This window comes from Xiphophorus couchianus, chromosome 9 (assembly GCF_001444195.1).
Source record: "Xiphophorus couchianus chromosome 9, X_couchianus-1.0, whole genome shotgun sequence".
In the NCBI taxonomy this organism is placed as follows: Eukaryota; Metazoa; Chordata; class Actinopteri; order Cyprinodontiformes; family Poeciliidae; genus Xiphophorus; species Xiphophorus couchianus.
This window is the reverse complement of record NC_040236.1, coordinates 18,169,796-18,190,573: the sequence shown is the minus strand read 5'-3', so window position 1 is coordinate 18,190,573 and position 20,778 is coordinate 18,169,796. Positions and strand designations below refer to the sequence as shown.

The 20,778-nt window shown below is 37.7% G+C and overlaps 2 protein-coding genes across 3 annotated transcripts in view; one reads left to right on the top strand and one right to left on the bottom strand.

Moving 5' to 3' along the window:
• sbno2b (strawberry notch homolog 2b) overlaps window positions 1-2,435 on the bottom strand; it is a 68,352-nt gene extending 65,917 nt beyond the window's left edge. For both annotated transcript variants that reach the window (XM_028028918.1, XM_028028915.1), the window contains exon 1: window positions 2,266-2,435. The gene's annotated coding sequence lies outside the window, so the exon portion shown is untranslated. The remainder of the gene's footprint in view (window positions 1-2,265) is intronic.
• Window positions 2,436-5,352: 2,917 nt separating this feature from the next.
• On the top strand, window positions 5,353-16,175 carry tm6sf2b (transmembrane 6 superfamily member 2b). The gene is made up of 11 exons (XM_028027054.1): window positions 5,353-5,537; window positions 5,736-5,842; window positions 7,574-7,677; window positions 8,964-9,061; window positions 9,200-9,303; window positions 10,609-10,691; window positions 11,069-11,193; window positions 11,982-12,083; window positions 12,791-12,883; window positions 15,159-15,278; window positions 15,824-16,175. The coding sequence occupies exons 2-11, from the start codon at window positions 5,763-5,765 to the stop codon at window positions 16,058-16,060; spliced, it is 1,146 nt and encodes a 381-aa protein (XP_027882855.1). The 5' UTR covers window positions 5,353-5,537; window positions 5,736-5,762; the 3' UTR covers window positions 16,061-16,175.
• Window positions 16,176-20,778: the final 4,603 nt, after the last annotated feature.

Here is a 20,778-nt window from a genome sequence, read left to right as displayed (position 1 = left end):
TTTTGGGGTTCAGTACCTGTCTTTTGCAGCAAAAATACATACCGGTAAAATAAAATTTGTAAAAAAATACATGCTTAATGTATTAAGATTGATACGATGCACAGACTATTAAGAAATTCTGATGGAATGACAATCTTGAATAGAAATACAGCAACCTAAGAAAACTACAGAAAATAAAAACGAAACATGAATAAAATGAGCTTTTTTAAAAATCAAAAATGCAACAATAGCTTCTACAACAGAAATATACGGATTAATGCAGTGCCATATATGTTATCTATACCCATTTTTTTTACTGTAATTATTTTCCCTTATTTCAAATTCAAATAAAATTCAAACTCAAACTGAAAAATACATTATTAATCCAAAAAGGGGTTCAATTTAATAATTGATTTCATTAAATTCTAAATTTTAATAAAATCATCCTGCTTGTAACTTACAGACTGCAGTTTTAAAACAATGTTAGCTTAATGGCTCCACGTCTGTCTGCCCTTTTTGAACCCTCTCATAATCATTTTCACCCATCACACTTTTGTTAAAATAGACTTTTGATACGATTTTAGCTTATGATCTCTAAGTAGTTGGGTTGTTTTGATTAATTACTGAAAAAAAAAATCCCAAAATGCTCAAATCCAATTGTGTATTATTTTTTAAGAGTTTACATTATCCTCTTTGATTGCTTTCCCCATGTAGCTTAGGTGGAATAAATAGTACTATGACTTTTAAAGAGTTTCCAAGTCATGACTGTCAATGTTTTTCACAATTGTGAACCCCTGATATTCACAAGACTTAAGGACCACGGCCGTGCACAAATGCCTAAAATCTGTGAATACTTGAGACCCTTCTAAAGACACGAATATATCTTAGTATGCATTAATAACTAGTGGAAACCATCTTGACACTACTGCATAACTTATTATGTACAGTTTTCAATATCTCTGCTCTTAGGGGTAGAGCCAATCCATGCCAAAATTTGGCTGCTGCTCCTGCCTGGATTGGCTGCTTAAAACAAAAGCACTTTAATACTTTAACCGCTAAACTTAAGACATTATTAGTTGTAATTATGTTTATAATATTGTAGTACAGCTTGTTGATTGTATTCGGTCCAAGCCTTGTTGGTACAAGGTTACAACTGATCAATGTACATCATTCCTTATTTCATATATAGATATATATATATAACACAACTGTTACACATTACGGGCATTGTAACTTAATTTATCAGGTTTCGAGAAAGAATGATCTCCACTTTCAGCCAGCAGCTACAAGAGAGGTTAGAACAACTCAGCATGGCTTTCTGAGAGCGAGAAGAGTTTTCACCTTAAGCTGTTCACTCTGTCTATTCTGGAAGGCTTTATTTAAATGCCACTAAAGTACGTTTTTTTTGCGTTTGAAGTCCAAATGTACTACTGCAAACTTTTAGGGTTTTTTTTTTTTTAATTATTTTCTTAAAATACCAGGGGAAACCGAGATACAAATCCCACCAAATACATTTTAAAGGTCCTCTGAAGAGTACAAAGCACAAAGGAGAGCAGCCAGAGCTTTACGTAGTGTTACACAGCTACTACTGTTAGCTAGCCGGACGGTTAACGATACATTTAACAAGCTGTTCAAAAACAACCAAAGGGGCTTAAACACAACCACTGGTTAAACAAATTGTTTTCTTGAACAACAGTCGAAGAGGTCAAATTCTACATCAGTTTGCCGCAATAAGCAATACTTTTTAGATAAATAATAGAGATAGCTAGGTTAGCATCGCTCATAGCCTTTTTCAGACTTTGGGTATGTTTGTTTTGTAACATCGATGGAGCCGCGTTCAAATGTACAAGGTTTTTTAAAAACATTCTCTAAACTGCAAAACTGCGACAAAGACTTAACTTTCTTGTAGAAATGTAGTAAAATGGGTTAAGCGATTAAACGTAACTTTAGCTTGTGTTTTTGGCAGTTCCCAAGGCCTGCTGATTTCAGTTGCTAAATTCTGATAATAAAATAATGTAATAGTATTATTATTAGCACACTCTTGTTTTAAAAATGTATACGATACACCGCTTTGCTTATTTGATACAAAACTATAATAGACTGAACCTCAGCCAAAGTCGACCAATACCATATAACGTAATAACGCTGAACTGAAACAAACTGCTTAAATCCCTGGGTAACCCGCTGTTAAAAACGTGCGCACCTAGGAGAGGCTGCCTAGAATGCGTCTCGTTATAAAGCCGATGTGTCGCTTGTCTGTGAAAAATATCCCCGATTGAGACTCACCGTGGGTGGGCTATTTGTAGTTAGTCTTATCCACGAAGACAATCGCCTGATTTTGAACGAGAACTCGGGTCGAAGTAGCTCAAACTGGGATATTTATCCAAGTTAGTCTTCCTAGTTGTTTTCCTTACTTCCTGATTGAGACGGTGCCATTTTGAATAGCGAAAAAATATTTCCGCCGCTGTCGTCACGCGCAGAGCCGCTTGTTGATCAAGAGCAGCAAACGGCCAGGCCAGAAATAGTTTCACAGCAGCAATTAATGGACCATACCTGCCTGAAGTATTTGCTTTACAACAAGCCTAACACTTTCACCATCACCACATTACAGCATATTAAATTATAATACCATAGTCATAAATTTAGTTGTAGTGGTGTCCATAATGAGAAAACAAATGTATACCAGCACACACAGATACTGATTAATGATATTCAAATCTCTTTAAATTGCACGGTAACACCTAGTTATAATAAATCACATTAAGAAACTCTAAAAGAGTTCATGTTTGCGTTTATTACTATGTTTCAGCTTCCTGTTGCCTATAACAACCTTTACTAGACAAGTTTAACTGCGAGCTTATCTTTAAGACTAGACCAATGCTTTCCGAATATTTACTTTATATAAAGTAAATGCACAAATCTCCTTTGTGCTTTGTAATCTTCAGAGGGCTATTAAATAGATATAAAAAGCTGAAATAACAAGATGTATAAACTAATATTTATTTACTGTATAAAATGGTGTTGAAGTTTATGACTGCAGTGAAATGTAATAAATAACGAATTAAAGTAAAGGTGCAACAAAACTACAGACACAATAAACTTAAATTAAGTTTAGGAATAATTAAAAAAAAATCTTAATTCCAAAATTAATCTAAAGATAAGTTGAAAATTTGGTTAGCATCAGTACAATAGTTACCAGTCTGGTAAGATAGACTGCTGCATCACTGTTTTATACAAGTTTATCATCAATTGAAGCCCCTCAGCACGCAGACATGACTTGTGCTCATAAAGTGCTCATTTAATATCTAGATGATAGTTGAGTTTTCTTTTTAAGAAAAAAGAGGAATCATCCAGTCCAAGGCAAGGGGTTACAATAGTATTGGGGTTTAGCATATATAGGAGTGACCAATCCATCTATTGTTGAATAGTTCATCTTCTTTTGTGCCTCTTTGTTTTATTGCTTCCCATTTATTTTAGCCAATCTAAACAATCAAGTTCCACGTAGAAGTAATTATATTTAAAAGCACATGCGCAGAAGTAATTATATTTAAAAGCACATGTCACCTCTGATATTAAATGCAGTAAAAATTCTCTTATCTTAAGCTCATTGTCTCATTTTGGCATTCATCAGTCCATTTTGTGATATTGAACAACAGAGCTGGAAGAGCTCCAAAGGCTTCCCGCAAACATACGCTGCCACCTCTTTCCTGGTATCTCAGTCTCCCCTTTTCCCAACAAAGGAGTGTGATTGTGAAAGTGGAGAGTGGTGTTTCCACGGTGAAAGACTCTCACAAGGTTGTCCTTATACTCTCTGATACTTCATCATTTTTCAAGTGCCAGCTGTCAACCAGCTACGTGCAATGAAACAGAAAGTAAAAGCAGAATAAATCCATTTTCGCGGTGGTTTGGTAATTTGTCTACATGTCAGGCTTAAACTAAAGAGAGTATAAAACATACATCTGTCTACAAATAGCACATATTTTTTCGTCAAAAATATGCTAACCAGTGTATTTGTTTGCATAAGAAGTGTAGATAAAACAATGTTTTGTTTTTTTTAATCATTTGGCACACCCTGCTGGAGAGTTTCTGTAAATGCACTGTATTCACAAAGTGTAAAACAAGGGCACATGAAAGCAAACATTACTATTGCTTTTTTTTTTTTTTGGTATTCAACTTTTAGTGATTATGAGTCACTGTGAGTGAGTTTGTTGCTTTAAATATTCTGAGCAGAAAGGGCATAATTACCCCAAACACTGTTCCGTTTCAGTGGGTCGGATGGAATGATTGGGCAGATTTTAGGAAGGGCATAATTTTGTATTTCCCTTCAGAACATCTCCAAAGCTAAATCTCTTGTTTGGTATCCATGGTCTGCAGTAGTCAGTGTCTATCAAAAGTGATTCTATGAAAAAAGAATAGTAATCAATGTAAGCACTAGAAATGTGTACGAGAGCAACCGAGCAGTAGATGGAGGTGAGTTGATCTGCCGTTTAACTGATGTCGGTGCCTTTTTGTGAGTTTTTTGTCTGCACATCACTTGACACAAATATGTATTTTGGGAAGAAGGAAAGATGGCAGAATCAGGATGAGGCTTTGGGAAATTTGATGCTGGAAAAAACCAGGACATGCCATTTATGTCTCTAGCCTAAGAATTCCTGCAGACCTTGTACACCTTTACATGTAAATGGTATTCTCTAATGTCTGTGGCCTCTTTCAGCAGGATACTGCACCCCGCCTCAAAGCAAAAACACGGTCCAAGATTGGTTGGAAGAGCACAACAAAATGCTGACATGGTCAACAGATAACCCACATCTGAATCCAATAAATCACCCGCACTGGACAAACAAGCCAGGCTCATTGCCTGACTGCGTATTTTGCAGAATTTATAAGATCCTGTTCTGGTTTGACCATTTACTGGCCAGTCTTGGACCTTTAACAGTCAGAGATTACTTTCTCATTTCTCTCACATCTTAGCTTAACAATTGATTAAATTCTGGTATTTTAAAAATTTTGTTGTTTTTATGTGGTTATGTTGTTAGTGTTTTGATGCATTCTGTGTTTTTATCTCTGTTTGCTGTTCTTCTGGAGAAACAGAGATATAAAACGCATGGTGCACGATAGAGCAGCACACATTCAGAGGGTTTTGCAGGTAGAGAGGAAACCCAATAAACTCATGTCACACGAAAACACATAACGCATTCCAGCAGATATTTGAACACAATAAACAGCTCACTTATGGAACAACAAGAGCAAGCTCTTAGGACGAAGCACTATGTTTACTATATAAGGTAGAACTGCAGAAGGAGTCTGTAAATTCCTCTGGGAGCATTAACTCAAAGTACCATTTATTTTATCAAACGCAGCATTAATTGCAGCACAACACAGGAATGAGTGTAACTTAAAATCCTCTAATACGACTTAGGTAAATCTGCTAACACTCAGATTGCATAAGTTTGACTCAAGGGTCTCTTTGTTGCCCACTTCGTTCTTTTCCAAGCAAAATCCTTGCGTGGCTCCGGCCAGCTGTAGCTCGATTAATCCACCAAAAGGGTAGCCAGAAGGTAAGAGTCTGCTCTGTTTCTATAGTAAATCTTATTTTTTCATCTTAATACGTAATAAATTATTTAGATATCTTATTTTTTCCAAATATAGCACACTTAATGAATATTAATTTATAGAAACAGATCAATGATTTGATATTGGTTCAACAGGCATAATATAATCAGCTTTTATGTACAACTTTTCTCCGTTTTCTTCAGGGTGGGGGCCGATAACCACTTGAAGAAATGGAGACTTTAGTGTTTTTATTTTCGTTTTCTGCCCTTGGTGTTCTTTATGCAATGAACACCACCTCTGAGTTTCAAGAGTAAGTAATAATATGTTTAGTGATTTATTTGTTATTCTTTTGCTTCAATACATAGTTAGTCCAAGAGTTTTGCATATCCAATAATTTATTGTATCACAAAGTGGTATTTTTTTAAAAAGTGCTCGCAATACTTGTATTCATTAATGATTTAAACAGTTGATTATATGCAGTAAATCAAAATAGATTTTCTTTGGAGAACAGCGTAAAATATTGTAATCCTTCCTTTGTTGTGTGATAATATGAACTTTACCGCCAGTAGAGGACTCTGCAAGCTTACAATTGCCTTTATCAGCCGCAACTAAGCAATACATCATATAATTACTACTTTCGTGAGACTATTTTAATTGCCCTTCCAAAATATAAAGAAATCTGACTTTCTGGGGGGTATAGGAAAGCAAAAATATCACAATAGAAAACAGCAAGCTGAACCTGTGGAGACATTCTGATATCATCTTGAACATAATTACTTCTTTCAGCTGCAAGGAATAATTTTCCCATTTACTGGTCACATGTTCCAGCCAATCCATTGGATAAAAGCTGCATAGCATTTGCAGCTTTTCACGGTTGCTCATGGCAACCCTTAACTCTATATAAACAAAGCCCTATAGGGCAATCCTTCTCTGCGTTTTTACAATGCATCTCTTATCTCCAAGGACTCTCGTGCATCTCTTAGGCGAATATTTCAGCTGGTTCTGTTTTTTTTTAAATTATTATTGTTATTATTTTTTCAAGTGTGTCTGTGATGACAGTCAATTCAGACTGCACAGAAGAGTTTGATGAATTGCTCTTGACAGGCCATATGCCTTGTGCTCTTACACTCTCCAAACAAACAGTATAGTGTGCATAAATCTTCCCGTACAGTCGAGTTGGGGAGGCCTGCCTTCCACGCTGGTGCCATTTGTTTTCCTTCTGCGAGCAGACATGGAGAGTTTCCCTGCGGTTGTTGTTCTGCTTGCCTGGAGATATCTCGGCCACATTAATCTTTTCCAGTGGCACGTTTGGCCAGTAAACACTGAGAGCTGTGCTGAACTTACATAGCCTTACCTCAGTGTTTCCTCTCTTTGATGCTTATGATTGATTAAAGCTTTTTAAAATGGCTCCTCGTGAGTTCGATTACAGTCAAACTTGCAATTCTGGTTTAGCACAACATTTGGTAACCGTGTTGCAGAGATGATGCGTTTTCAGATCGATGTGACTAATTAACATGATGTAGTTTTAAAACAATAGATAGGGAATATTTTGTCTGAGCATAAATATTTATAAGAAACACGGCACAAGCATTTTAAAGCTCCGAAGCTGCTGCATGTGCAAAAAATGCTTTCTATTAGCATTATGGATCATTTCCCCCGCTCTCTTCTTTTAAAATGTTGTAAAGCTAAAAAAAAAGATATTTGGGTGTTAAGCTATAACATTTACCTAAGTTGAAATGTGAATGTGCTTGATGCTTTATTATTATTCTACTACTTGGCAAAGCAAAATATGATAATTGTGAAAAGAAGGAGGGACAAAAACAAACAACCAGTTATTTCTCTCAAATCTCAGCATGTATGTTGTGCAATCTGGATTCCTGTGAGTCGGTAATTTAGCTTCGCAGAGAAGATTAGCACAATTCCCCCGGAAGAAACTGTTCAGTCAAAAAGAATGAGGCAGAGAAAGAATTGTGTTGAGAACCTAAAGGTGTATTGTAATGCTGGAATCGCTGTATTTCCAGTCACGTGTTTGTTTCCACAGGCCTTATGTGATCCTGGAGATTGGCGTCGCTGTGCTGGTAATTGTGTTTCTCTTCTACTACCTCATCACTCGTGGCAACCCACCTAAAGACTTCTTATTCTTTGGTAATCAACGCAACTATGTGCATTTCTCAACCCATTTGCGTACATACAAGGTTTCGAAATTCTCCAGATTTGAAAACCTTAAATACCTTCTATGCTTGGGTACTGAGCTGAACTCAAGGATTTCCAGAACCTTCACCCACTGCTCACTATAGCAGAGTGAAAAGCAAGAATTTCACCCAATATGATCTTGCTTGATATGTTCAAAGCTGCTTATACTGCTCAGGATCAGAACAAAGCCTAATCGGACTTTTCTATGGCATGACTGGTTCAATTCCCCCCTCCACAGACTGGGAGTCTTTAGCCATTGTCTTAAGATTTTGTCCCAATGTGACCGTGTATGTGGAAAGTGTGAAGCTGTTTCTAAACACATACTATATAACACAAACTGATTCCACATGCAGAGTTTAAAAATGTTGGCGGTACAGCTACAAACGTCAATGAATTTGATTGAAATTTAAAGTGATAAAGCGAAGATGCTGATAAAAGAGCTACACATATCTGATGTTTTTCTTTGTATGCTTTTCTTGCTTTCTGTTCCTGCAGGGATGCAGAAGAGAGTGGCTGCAGTAGCCATTTGAAATTAAAACCAACGGGACTGAGGGGAAATCATGCTGTTTACTTCTGATATTTAAAACACTCAGTCCAGCCCACATTATTATGGCTGTCAACATTTCAGTCGGCATGCGTCTTTAATGTGTCATAATAGCCCAACATGGCACCCCAGAGCCGCTTCGTACATGCAGTGTTCACAGAATATGAACTATTTTAAAAAATTTTGAGGCACCTAATAATGCAAAAAAAAAAAAAAAAAAGCAAGGTGATACAAAATAGCAATTAAAATTATTACCTTTTCAGAGATTATGGTGTGAGGGCTTTAGCTGAATTCTAACACAGTTTTATGTTGCCTCCTCTATTAAATTCTGCTTGCAGGACAAGTCCTTTCGGCTCTGCTGGGTGTTAAACCTGAGAATAGGCTTCTCACTGTGATTAAAACATGCCCCCAGCCTACCATTCTACTCAAGACTTAATTTACCTCCCCACACTGTCCAATAAATCAATGGCTTGCTAGTTGAAGGCAAACATTTCAGAGCTCAAAAACAGCTCACAGAAAAGCTGGATAAAGGTTGATAGTCTGAATAGTTTTTCTGATTCCCAGTGGTATACATGAATAACTTTAAAATAATAATAATAATAATTTTCATGTTTTTCTTTTCCCCAACAGAATTGGATAACAAAAGATATATATCATTAACAAACCTTTAACTAATATTCTTTTTCCATTACAGTTTTTGCAGAGTTTTGTTTTACATGTGTCATTGACCTGACAAGTGCCTTGGAATATGATGGCATAATTTCTGGCTTTATGGATTTCTACCAGAAGACAGTAAGTTATATTTTATTACTGTTAATAATCGTGTAAAACAACACCAATCCAGAAATAATTTCATAAAAAAAGAGCAGAAATCCATGTTAAATATTTATGGCAAGAATTTTTAAGGCATAATACTCATTAATGTTTTAGGGTGAGCCGTACCTGGGGACTTCATATGCCATCATGATGTGTTACTGGGATGGAATAGCACACTTTATCCTCTACCTGATGATGATCAGCAGGATAACAGACAGGTGGGCGGCCTTGAATGCAGCTCAAGTCAAGTTGTGTTCACTTATCTTTGCCTGTCTTGCTAAAGTAATCATACACTTTTTTATGTTTTACCAGGTTACAATCACAAACTTCTATTTTTTTCTGTTGGAATTTTATGTGACGGGCCAACACAGAGTGGTGCACATTTGTAACGTCAGAGGGAAATGATGCAAGGTTTTTGACATATTTGTTGAAATAAAAATCCAACAAGTGTCTGGATACATTATACCCAGACCCTCTGTGTGAATTATTTGTATACCTTTTAGAGTTGTAGAGTGTTTCTACCAGACTTGCACGTCTAGAAGTCGAAATATTTACCCATTCTTCTTTCCAAAATACCCCAAGCTCAGTTGGATATGATGGAAATCATCTGTTATCATTGATTTTTAAATATATCCATGGCTCTGTCTGTCTGTCTGTCTGTCTGTCTGTCTGTCTGTCTGTCTGTCTGTATGTATGTATGTATGTATGCATGTATGTATGTATGTATGTATGTATATGGGATTGTTGTTCTACAGGAATGGCAACATTCACTCCAATCCTAAGTATTTTGGAGTCTCTCATAAGTTTTCTTTCAGAATCAGATTTATTTTCCTATAAACTTCCCATCCAAAAGTATCCTCACGTCATCCCCACGTTTCACTATGTGTTCTTGGGGTTGTAGAGTGATAGTTTTCTGTCAAACAAAATTTTGGCTGTTGGCCAGAGAGTTCAGTTTTGTTCTTCTGGTTTTGGTTCATTATGGTCTCCTGAAACTAATTTGTTGTGCAGGATTTTGTGTAAGGATATCAGATTAAAGAAAAAAGTTAAAAATAATACCTTCTATTCCTTCCACTTCACATTAATGCTGTCCTTATGGGTGGTCTGCCCCATAAAATCTTAATAAAATTAGCTGAAGTTTGCCAGTGTGATGTAACAAAAAATTTGAAAAAGAGGTAGCAATGATTTTCTAGACCAGTGTATACATGATTGGCTGCTTGTTGCCAAAAGACACAACAAATGGTGAGCTAGCTTTATTGAGCTTGTCTGAAGGTTTTGTAGAAAATCTTTGTTATTATGCGCGAGTTCTACACAGTGGCCTGTTTGATTTATTGTAGATAATTAACTGGATCTGAAAACTGATTATAATCTTAAATTGTAAAAGGAGGCCTTGTGATACATTCAAGCCACATGTAGAACATTGTTGAATTCAGTTTAGCAAAGCAGCGCTTTTAGTTCTTTAAATTGTTTCTGTAAATATAATTGAAGATCATTAAAAAGCAAATATCTTTTTGTTTCTTCCACAGGAGAGCCTATCGTACACTGGGCCTGTTCTGGGCCGGCTCCTTGTGCGCTAACATGAGTGTGTTTATTACTGGGATAGTGGCAGGTGAGCCTAATATTCCATCCTGTCTCCCACCAGTCCCATCTTTAATCAAGCAAACATCTGCCCCGCCATGTACCATCAGCATCACAGTTCAGGCGGCAAACAAAGCATGTGCACGCCTGCCTACACATCCCACAGAACAAAGCACAAAACCAACTTGAAGCATCTGTTCTTGGCATTTCTAACTACATGCACAAGTGTCACAAGATCAAACTCCTCTGCTGGCAATGTGCTCTTCGCTCTGCTGTGCAATCCAAGGCAGACTGTGCAGCATGTTTGAGAGATTTTATCAGGAAGTTCAATAATTGGGCTACGTAGATATGTTTGCAGCCTTTGTTTGAAATGTTAAGTACAAGCTGATAGATGTGTGCTTCTGGCAGGTAAATACGGGTCAGAGATTCGTCCAGCCTTCTGGCTCAATTTTCTCTTTCTTTTGATGCCCGTGCTGGGAGCCATCACCCTGTTCACTCGGCCCAAGGACAGACCACTTATCGGTGGATACAATGTGAGTCTGATGCATTAGTGATTTGACCTTCGATGTGACTGAAGAGCTTTATAGGTACAGTGTTTATGCTTTTTGATCGGCCTGATAAACTTTACCGTCCTTTTTCTGTGATGGGGACTCATGCCCGCACTATGATAAGTCCGATGCTGTATTTTATATACACAGTGGCAATGTGATAGCGTGAATTTACATTGCATTTACTTGAATCTGAAAACTGAGAGTTGAGTTGTTGAGCGAAATGTTAGCATTGCAGTCTCGTTAATAAATGAAGATTCTCTATTAAATATTCACTTTTTTCCAAAACAAGTGTTCAAGTATTAATGTCTAATCTTATTTTTTATTTATCTTCAGAAGTAGAAGTTTAATAGTTTTAATTGCTGGTTAATGCCAATGATCAACCAGCTTTTTACTCTATTAAACAAAGGATATCAACAAAACTATGCATTCCGACTGTAAAAAATAACTTGGAACACATTACTCTGTAAAAGCTCTTGCAGCAATAGCTGCAACAGCAGTGAGATGCTTCTTGTAGCAACCTCACTTTCAGCTACATTTGATGAACTTCTTGCATGTACAGCCAGTCTGAAATAAATCCAAAGCACAAGCGTGCATTTACTGGAATGTTTTGGTCCATTGTCATGTTACTGGATCCAATTCTGCTTCAGATTTAGAGAGTAAACTTTTACATTTGAGCGGTAAAATGTTGCATGTAAAGTTGAAAATACGATCAAACATCAACCTGGGCTAAGCCCCTCTGTGCTCTGCCCTTGTTTCACGCCTGCTCATAGGCCCAACACACTCAGACCATGAAGCTAATCTGGCGTCCCTTGGACCTCATCCTGGTGGTGCTCCTGTTGGTTGCCATGGCTTTCACCGCCCTCAGAGGCTTGGTGAGTACGTCACACTTACTTACCTACCGCTATTACCAGAGTTCAAGGAAGAGTTTTGGAAGTCAGACAGTTTTCAAATTGGGTCAGCATTTACAGAGAGACAATGTACAAAACTACTTACGCAAACAAACAACAGTACTGTAGTTAGTACTGGGAGAACTGAGAAATGGCAGAGGAGCTAAATTTTTTCACAGATGATCTGTCTCATACTATATTACCACAACATAGTGACAGTTTTAACAATGTTTTATTTGATAAAAGTTACATCCCCTAGCTTTAAAGGGAAAAAAAAACATCAACATGTGAAATTATATTTTTATCAATATATTTTGGGCTTTCTAAAAGAATAGAAGAGAGATTGCATACGTTTCGTAATACATATTTGTACTGTAAAATTGAATGTCACTCCATCTTATTCGCAAAAGCTACTTATTGTAAATATATCTGTGTTTAAACGCATAAAAACTGACCTTTTTTTTGGTCTCAGACCAATAACTGCATGATTGAACAAAATGTAAGTTTCATTACTTATACAGTGTGTTACTCTAAAATCTAGTTTACATCATTGATAATCACATACTGTATATCAAGACATTTGTTGTGACAAGATAAAGAATCCATTAAAATTTATGGTCCAGAAGACGTAGATTTAAAAAAAAAAAAAATGTAATTCTTGTTGACGCTGTAATTACATTGTCTATCTGCAGGTGGCTCTGGACTCCCCACTTGAAGCCTGCTCTGTATACCTGAATCAATACGAACCCTACCTGAAGGATCCTGTGGGCTATCCCAAGGTGATGGTGGGTATTTTTCTCTCAGCCTCCCTTTGCTGCTGCTGTAGTGTCTGAAATCTCTTCTCTGTCTTGTTTCGAATAACAAGCCACATGAAAGGCCTTTTTCATAGGTATCACTCTGAGCATGCTGGAAACTCGCCCCAATCCCATCTGCTGGCTGAGCTGGCACTTGAACACGAGGCCATTTTTCATCATTAAAGCCGAGATGAAGAAGGGTCCAAAGGCCAACGCATCATTGTCGCTCTTTCATTTACTTAAGATGGATAACAGATTATACTCTGACTGGCAGTTGGTCCCCTTTCGGGCTTGCTTTTCTTCCTCTGACCCCTCACTCATTTGGGTTCTGTTTGTTTTGTTTAGCGAGCGCTGTTTTGTCAATAGGTTATCCAAAGACATTGCTGCAGCTGCAGTTCGGGCACAATTGCAATCATTGATCAGACAGACAAACCGCACAGCGGGGACTTGATAAGCTAATCCCCCCATCCAAAACCTCCCATCAACATCTCCCTGGGTGGGAGAATGGTGTGTGTGGGTGTGTGTGTGTGTGTGCGTGTGTGTGTGTGTTCAGCAAGTGAAATTATGTCTTAGTTATCTGTGTTTGCAGATCTGCGTGCCTAAATCATCAGTGCCTGACTTATAATTGTATTAAAGGATGAAAGAAACAAAATGAAGTTAGGCACATTGTTAAACTTCTTCAAAACTCACCAGCCTCTGTATTCACTGATGATGTAGGATATTTAATAGATTAACGTGGCTGAAATAACAAAGACATTTCAACAAAAGACTGAAGGGCATACATGATTGGCTTTTAGGCTTTGAGCTGGACTCATTAGAATTCATCTGGACCTCAGGCCGGCAATGAAAAGAAACCATTTACTGCTGTAATTTGGGGGTTTTATAAAGTGGCAAAGTGGCTTTCATGTGCCAGACGTTTTTGACTGAAGGTTAAGAAAGTTTCTGCAGTGACCCTTGTATGGAAGGAATCATTTCTGCTGAGTTTGCAGACTGAGGGTTTTGGAGAGTGGAGAGCTGGAAAGGAACAAAAGATACTGCTGCACTGACTTTATGATCGCTTCCAAGATATCAAGATGATCAGTGTTCTCATTTGGTCATTTTATCTCACTTTTGATTGTTCTTTTTGTTCTTGGTCATTTATTGAACTCTGTACTTGATGAATTAAATTTGACAACACAATGTTACATCCTGGATAGGACTGAAGTGATGTGAAAGATCACAATCTGCCAATAGCCTGCATCTTATTGGTGGTACCCTGAAAGTTATTTACTTTATACTACAAGGATAGTTCAGAAATTTTAAAGTGAGGTTCTCTTTAAAGACTCTTAGCAATTAATATCTTACCTGTACCTTAATTTTGAGTAAATCCAGATTAGTTGGTCCCTGAAGATGAAGATAATGGTTACTCTGAGAGAGACCAAGAACAAGACATACTCATATTCCATTGCTAAAGATCCTCATAACTGTATATATGAAAGTTAATTTATGACTCTGAATATTTTTGTTTTGTTTTTGGCTTGCCATTTACACATAAACCAATGGTTATCTATAAAAGAGATAGAGGTTATGTTTCCAGTCAGAGTGAAGCGATTTAAGACCCAAAAAATATGATGGTGGTGTAAATGCTACTTTATTATAGTTTACACTGATTTACAGACAATTAGACAATTTTCTTGTCCTACGATCAGAAGCTGATTGACAGAAAGATTTGTAGTGGACACCTTCCTACTTCCATTTCTTGTCTAAATTGTAATAGGGTTCTATGGAAAACCCATCCAAATAAGATAAAACTGTAAAGGTCCATAAATAATAATATACACACAACCATCACTTTAATGGTATCTGATATATATTCCTATCAAATGACATGAAATCAAATAAATGATCAGACGGTATCAGGATTTCGAGCTTAAGCCTGCTATGCTCTGTATTCAGTGAGTGTAGGTGAAGCGTTGCCAGGAGAGAAAAGAGATTCTCTGTGTTAATACTCTGCTGAAGTGTTGGCTGGCACGAAACAACAACACAGAACGACATTGATGGAGTCTGTTTTCTTTGGCTCGGCACCTTCCTCTTTATCCAGAGGTGAAATCTCTGGCAACGGCCCGGAACAACAGTGATGCGTCGCAAAGTTTAGTATGCAGTGAAATCAACATTTTATTGTTAGCTATAGATCAGAGTAGTATAGATTAGAGAGGAATAACAGGAAGGACATAATTATAACAAACTTCAAATTCTATGAAAAAAAAGATTGTATTTGTTTTCCTAGATGCTGCATTTGTTCTTCTATGGGCTGCCTCTGCTGGGTGCGTTTGTCTATGGCCTCCTCAAACCTGGGTGTACGTGGATGTCAGACTGGACAACGTTCTTTGCTGGTGCCATCATCCAGGTAGAACCATAATGGCGGACGTTCAACAAGCATGGATGGCTCTGAATGCATGATTAATGATGAAATTGTCGCACGCTCAATTGGGTTGTACTGACTATTTGTTTTGCTGCATCAAATACTGATAGGACTTGCTGGTGTGCCAGTGAAACAATGTCCCCCAAAACATTCTCCTTGTATAGATAGAACATGAACCATATTTATCATTTAAAGCATATTCTTTATAATAAAGTCCCAGTATTGATCTGAATTAAGAGGATGTCCTTGATTAAAGCTTGTTTTACTTGCAGATGCTGGTTGCAGATTGCATCCTCCCTGCCTTCCAAACAGTCAGCTTGTATAGTCTGAACACCTCCTCTGCAGCGGTTAATCTTTCTGGTTAGGGAAAAACATTCAAGACATTCCGCTGGGAATGTATGACAAAAAGGGAGGCATGCATTCACCTACCATCAGTCTGAAAAGAGAACAAGACAGAGCCGAATGGAATCAAATTTGTTTGTTTTATTTCCCTAAGGCTCAACTCTTTATCTTATTGTGTTTTCTTTCAGTGCCAGTGGTCCCACATCGGGGGGTCTCTCCATTCTCGCACCACAACTCCATTTCGTATCCCGAATGATGCTTTCTGGACAGTTCTGGGAGCTAATCTGCTCTACGCAGCCGTCCCCATCCTGGTGGCCATGCGGGTTCACAGTAACCCCTACTTCTTTCTAAAAATTGCCCCCTTTCCTGGGCAGACTGGTTTGCCAAACAGCGAGGAGAAAGATACCAAGTACAAAGAAACATAAATCAGAATTCTCACTGACCTTTGGAGATAATCACTTATGTCAAGGTTCATAAAGAGCTTTTTATCACAAATGTCATACTTGAAAATTCCAAAATAAAAGATTATTTTGCTCAAAATCTTTGATGTTTGTGTGCCTCAAATCGATTCGCAAAATGATGCATAAGTTTAGAGCTCAAGAAAAATGCGTCGCAATGAGCAAAACCGACTGAAATTTCAGAAAACCGCTCACGCTCCAGGAGAATAGTGTTTATTTTTAATTTTTTTTTTATCTCTGTGTGTTATAGTGAAGGTTTCTTTCAGTGATTAATGAAGATACAAGTTTGATGATGGACAAGTAGGAGAAATAAGATGGCAAACTGCTGGGGAGAATGGCTGTCAGCTGCTTGCTGAGTGGTGATGCATGGAATGCTCTGTGTTTGGATACAGGAGTTTGGCACCAGAGTCATTACAGGCTACGACTTAGAGCCGACCTGGTCGAAACAGCTACAGTACATGACAGCATTCTCCATGGCAACGCATGTGAATCCAACAGTACACAGGCGTGTCTTGGTGTCGCACAATTAAAGCTTCAGCTTCAGCTTCAGGAGTGTTCTGTCTCCTGCAGACTTCATCTGGAAAATCTTTTTCATAACTACTGAAGGTAACTGATGGCTTGATTGTGGGATGAAATAACAGTATGTGCCTGGAATATGCATAATACTCCCCTCCTTTAATATAGGCCTATTGTGTCTTTTTTTTAAATGTCATTTTAATATTCAAATGACCATTAAACTGAGTTGTGGGGTAGTGAAAGACACACGTGCTGTATAGAGGCTACCTGTTAAGTTATTGTTTTTAGCTCACTGAACTATCATAGCCCCAGCAGCTTTTCTTGGTGCCAACATTTGTCATTGTTATTATGTCAACACGAGTCACCTTTGGGTGAATTATGAAGTGCTTTGTTGACTGCAGCGCATTTTGCTGCAAAGGTTAACTGATTTGTTCAGCTCTGTGTTTGAAGGCTCACTGTGTTAAATGCTTATCACCAGTGTGTGAACCCGGAGATGTAAGCAGGTGTGTGATGACTGAGTTGTCTCGCTTCCTGTGCTTCTCAGCACTATCGCCACCCTGTGCATAAATCCAAGTGCTCATAGGCAATATCGTGTTTTTGTGATATCTTTTAGGGCCGAGAAGACACAATAGGTTTCCAGCTATTGCTGCTGAATGGAAAAGAAATCAATATTTCACCCAATGAAAAAGCAGATATCCAAAAGATAGGGGAGACCATGGAAGTGCTTAAAGTGAAGAATGGCATCATCCTTACCTTTCAAGGACTTTCAGTTGTTTAAAAGAGGCATATGAAAAGTGTTTTCAATTATATTCAGTCTCTTCCAAAAGTTGCCAGCTTCATACTGGTGGGGGCACAATGGTTAACTCAGTCTAACTTCAGTCGCATCTCTTCTGCTCTGCACATACACAGAGATTACCTCTTCAAGGACTGACTATGGAACCAGCAGAAATTCCTAAACCAGGGTTTCCCTCAGCGTATTGTAAGCCTGGCGGGCCACCAGGCTTCACTTGTGCCCCCACCAGGCTCAGCATTGTTAATTTATCAGTTTCTTTATAATGACTGGCTTTTTTAAAGACTTTAAAGTTGGCGTTTAGGTGTTAATCTTCAAGTCTTCCAAAAATGCATAACTATCAAATGGTATTTTTACATTTCCTGTCAACTTTAAAAAAGTTTTAACTCAGAAACACGGATGACTGCCCTTACACCCTGAACACAGGGCTTAGCAGTTTTCTGTGGGAAACCCTGCCAAACTCATTTAAAAATGAATAAATTTACACATAATCTACAGAAAATATTTTTTTCCCATCAGTCTTGTAATCTACCTTCATTACAGGATTTGGAGCTTTAGCTTTATACATGTTGCAAATCTAAAAAAAAAAAATTTCTTGAGGTCGCTCTCATTGGTCTGGAAAAATTTTAATCTGTTTCTTTAAATGTGAATTTATCTGGCCATATTTCGTAGAAATGTGCTATAATTTCTGTTCTTCACAGGTCTGCAGTCCGCAGCTAACGTTTGCAAACAAATATCTTAACTGAGATTTGTACATGTTTGCACAACACAGAATGACAGACTGAATGCATGCATCACTCAAATGATAAATTGGTCCCAGAATTAAATATGTCAGCCCAAAACTATTTAAAAAGATAAATGACAATGACAAGGATATCCTGACGTGATCTTCGGAGTTTAATGCGTTTGCCAAGAGCAGCGCTTGGAAAGCTCTCAAATTCTGCTCTCATCTGTTGTCTGCCTTCAGCTTTAGGTTGAAAGCTTTTCTTATAGAGCTTAAGTAGGAACAACAGGATAGCTTTTTTCTTTGTTTTATTTTCTCCCCCGTCTGATTCCTGGTGCACAGATTGCCAGCATTTCATCTTTTCTCTTTGGTTTTGCGATCGTCTTTGTTTGCTTTCTGATGCTGGATGCAGCAGTTGCATGTGGGTGGCACAATAAGTGGTCTGTTTCATTTCTCACCATTCTGTTTGACAAAGGCATCAAATGTGTTTGCAATTGCATGAAATGCAATGGCACATTCTAAAAGATTTCTTTTCCCTTAATAGGATAAAGCATTGTTGATGTATGACAACTGTGGTTCTTATAAACGTACAAAAAGTGTTTATAACAATGTACCAATTACAATTGCCAAATACTTTTCATCTGATGACTGTTTACAGCATTTTTTTCTAAGCACAGCAGTGTAACCCTTCTTTTGATCCATGTTCCATAACCGACTGCTAATTAATTACCTTTAGTGATTTGCTGAGTAATACGCAGACTTGTGCAGCTTGCTCTCCCTCAGCAGCTTTTTTATGTGCTGAAGTGTGCCTGCTCTCCTGCTTGTACGGCTGCATTATGTTCATGTGACAGAGGCTTTAAATCAAAATATGGCCTCTCCAAAACAGCTCTATAATCTCATGATGAGAGTCATGGGGGATCTCAGCTGCAGATGTCTGCTCGGCTGTGCAGGAGGCCCCGAAGATCTGTGGAGCTGCGGCTGTGAAAAATGCAGCTCAACATTTTCGACGTCAGCATAACAGGACTATCAAGTATATAGTTACTCACACAAACAGGACAAACGCTGGGCACAAGATCTGAACATAAATGAAAACAAGACCTACTGTTTGTATGTTTTAATCTTATAAGTACAATCCCTTCTCTTTGTCTCCGCTCCAATGTATTTTTGTTTCCTTTTATGAGAATGAAGTAGGCAATATGGCTGTCATTTAGTCAGAAACATAAGTTTGAATGCAATAGCCTTAAATTTTCTGACCTTTAATTTTAAATTGTATATATATTTGAAATATAGCTGGCTCCTGAAGGAAATCTCAGCTTGTGCAGTGCGCCGGGGAGACTGTTACGACACATGCCTCCCACATTTATTGTAACTTAGAGTGGTGCTCATGCTTGAAAAAAAAAAACTAGAGAAATGTATCATTCAGACAAAATTTCTTAGTAAAAGGAACATTGTGGCTTTAATATTTGAGAATGAGGTTTCTTTAATTTTCAGACTTTTATATGCATCTTAATTATGTAAGAAATGTCCCGGAATTGTTTTTGGGAAAACTTACAGGGAAGCATAGATTTGACCATCTATCTGATAGTTGGAAAATGTACTTCAGTGAATAATGAGTAGTTCTGTTTACTTTGACAGGTGTTTGTGGATAAAAAGTACATCAGTGCAACTGACAAATACCCTAAACCTTCCTCTGTGTTTGGTTGTATGACTCAAGCTTTCGCATGTTAGCATGTTTGGTACTTCTACAATAAAATGCAAATGTTTTTCCAGTTTTAGGCCAGTGAGTGGCAGGCTTTTGTATTGGTCAGCATGCTCTGGACATTACACGCCGACATCAACTGCTTGAAGATGCAATTGTTGATATTCAGACAATTTCTTGCCGTTTCACATTGAACTTTACGGGAAATTCAAAAAGATGGCTTCATTATTTTACATTTTTGTCCATGTAAAATAATCCTCAAATTTGGAAATTTATGGCAGAAATTCTCAGTTTTTTAAAAGCATTTTATATAAGAAACCTGATTTACAGGACAAAATCAATGCTTTTAATTGTACTCAAACAAAAACATGCCTTAAAATTATTAGCTTGAATAATTGCAAATTTCCCATTTGCGAGAGAATATGTAAATTTGAGCAAAGGTACATACCTTGTTCAATGATAACCACTGCATGCTTATGGCTTTGGACTCAATTCTGGTTTTTGGCTCACGTTCATAAAGCAACACTTCATTGTGAAAGTTTTGTTGTGTTTGCATCTCATATTGATGGATCTGCTATTCCTTAGAGAGGGAGAAGCAACATGAGTGCATGGAAAGAAACAGCTGCAGATCACTTGGCAGGTCCTGTTCAAGGTTTTGTCAGACGTTCCTAGTCAGATTAAATCTCAGCTGCAAAGAACCACCAGAATGGTTTCATTTTGAAAATGTTTATCTGCATGCAACGTTTAGGTGGATTTCACGTCCCTTCACTTTGCCAGCTGCAATCATCTCAAGGGCCTTTCTCATCACATCGCATGGAAAACGGATTTACTTTCAGGACATTATGCATATAGCGTGTCTTAGAGAGTTTTTAGTGTAGAAATATCAATGAAAGTGTGATGTAGCTGAGAAAATATGTCAGTTCTTTAGAGATTCATGAACAGATATGCTTCTTCTC

What these genes read in the sequence shown, in the direction of transcription:
- tm6sf2b (XM_028027054.1), top strand. Translation starts at nt 5,763, where the DNA reads ATGGAGACTTTAGTGTTTTTATTTTCGTTTTCTGCCCTTGGTGTTCTT. An exon ending in CACTTATCGGTGGATACAAT is followed by an intron (nt 11,194 to 11,981) that starts GTGAGTCTGATG and finishes GCCTGCTCATAG; the next exon opens with GCCCAACACACTCAGACCAT. An exon ending in TTGCTGGTGCCATCATCCAG is followed by an intron (nt 15,279 to 15,823) that starts GTAGAACCATAA and finishes GTTTTCTTTCAG; the next exon opens with TGCCAGTGGTCCCACATCGG.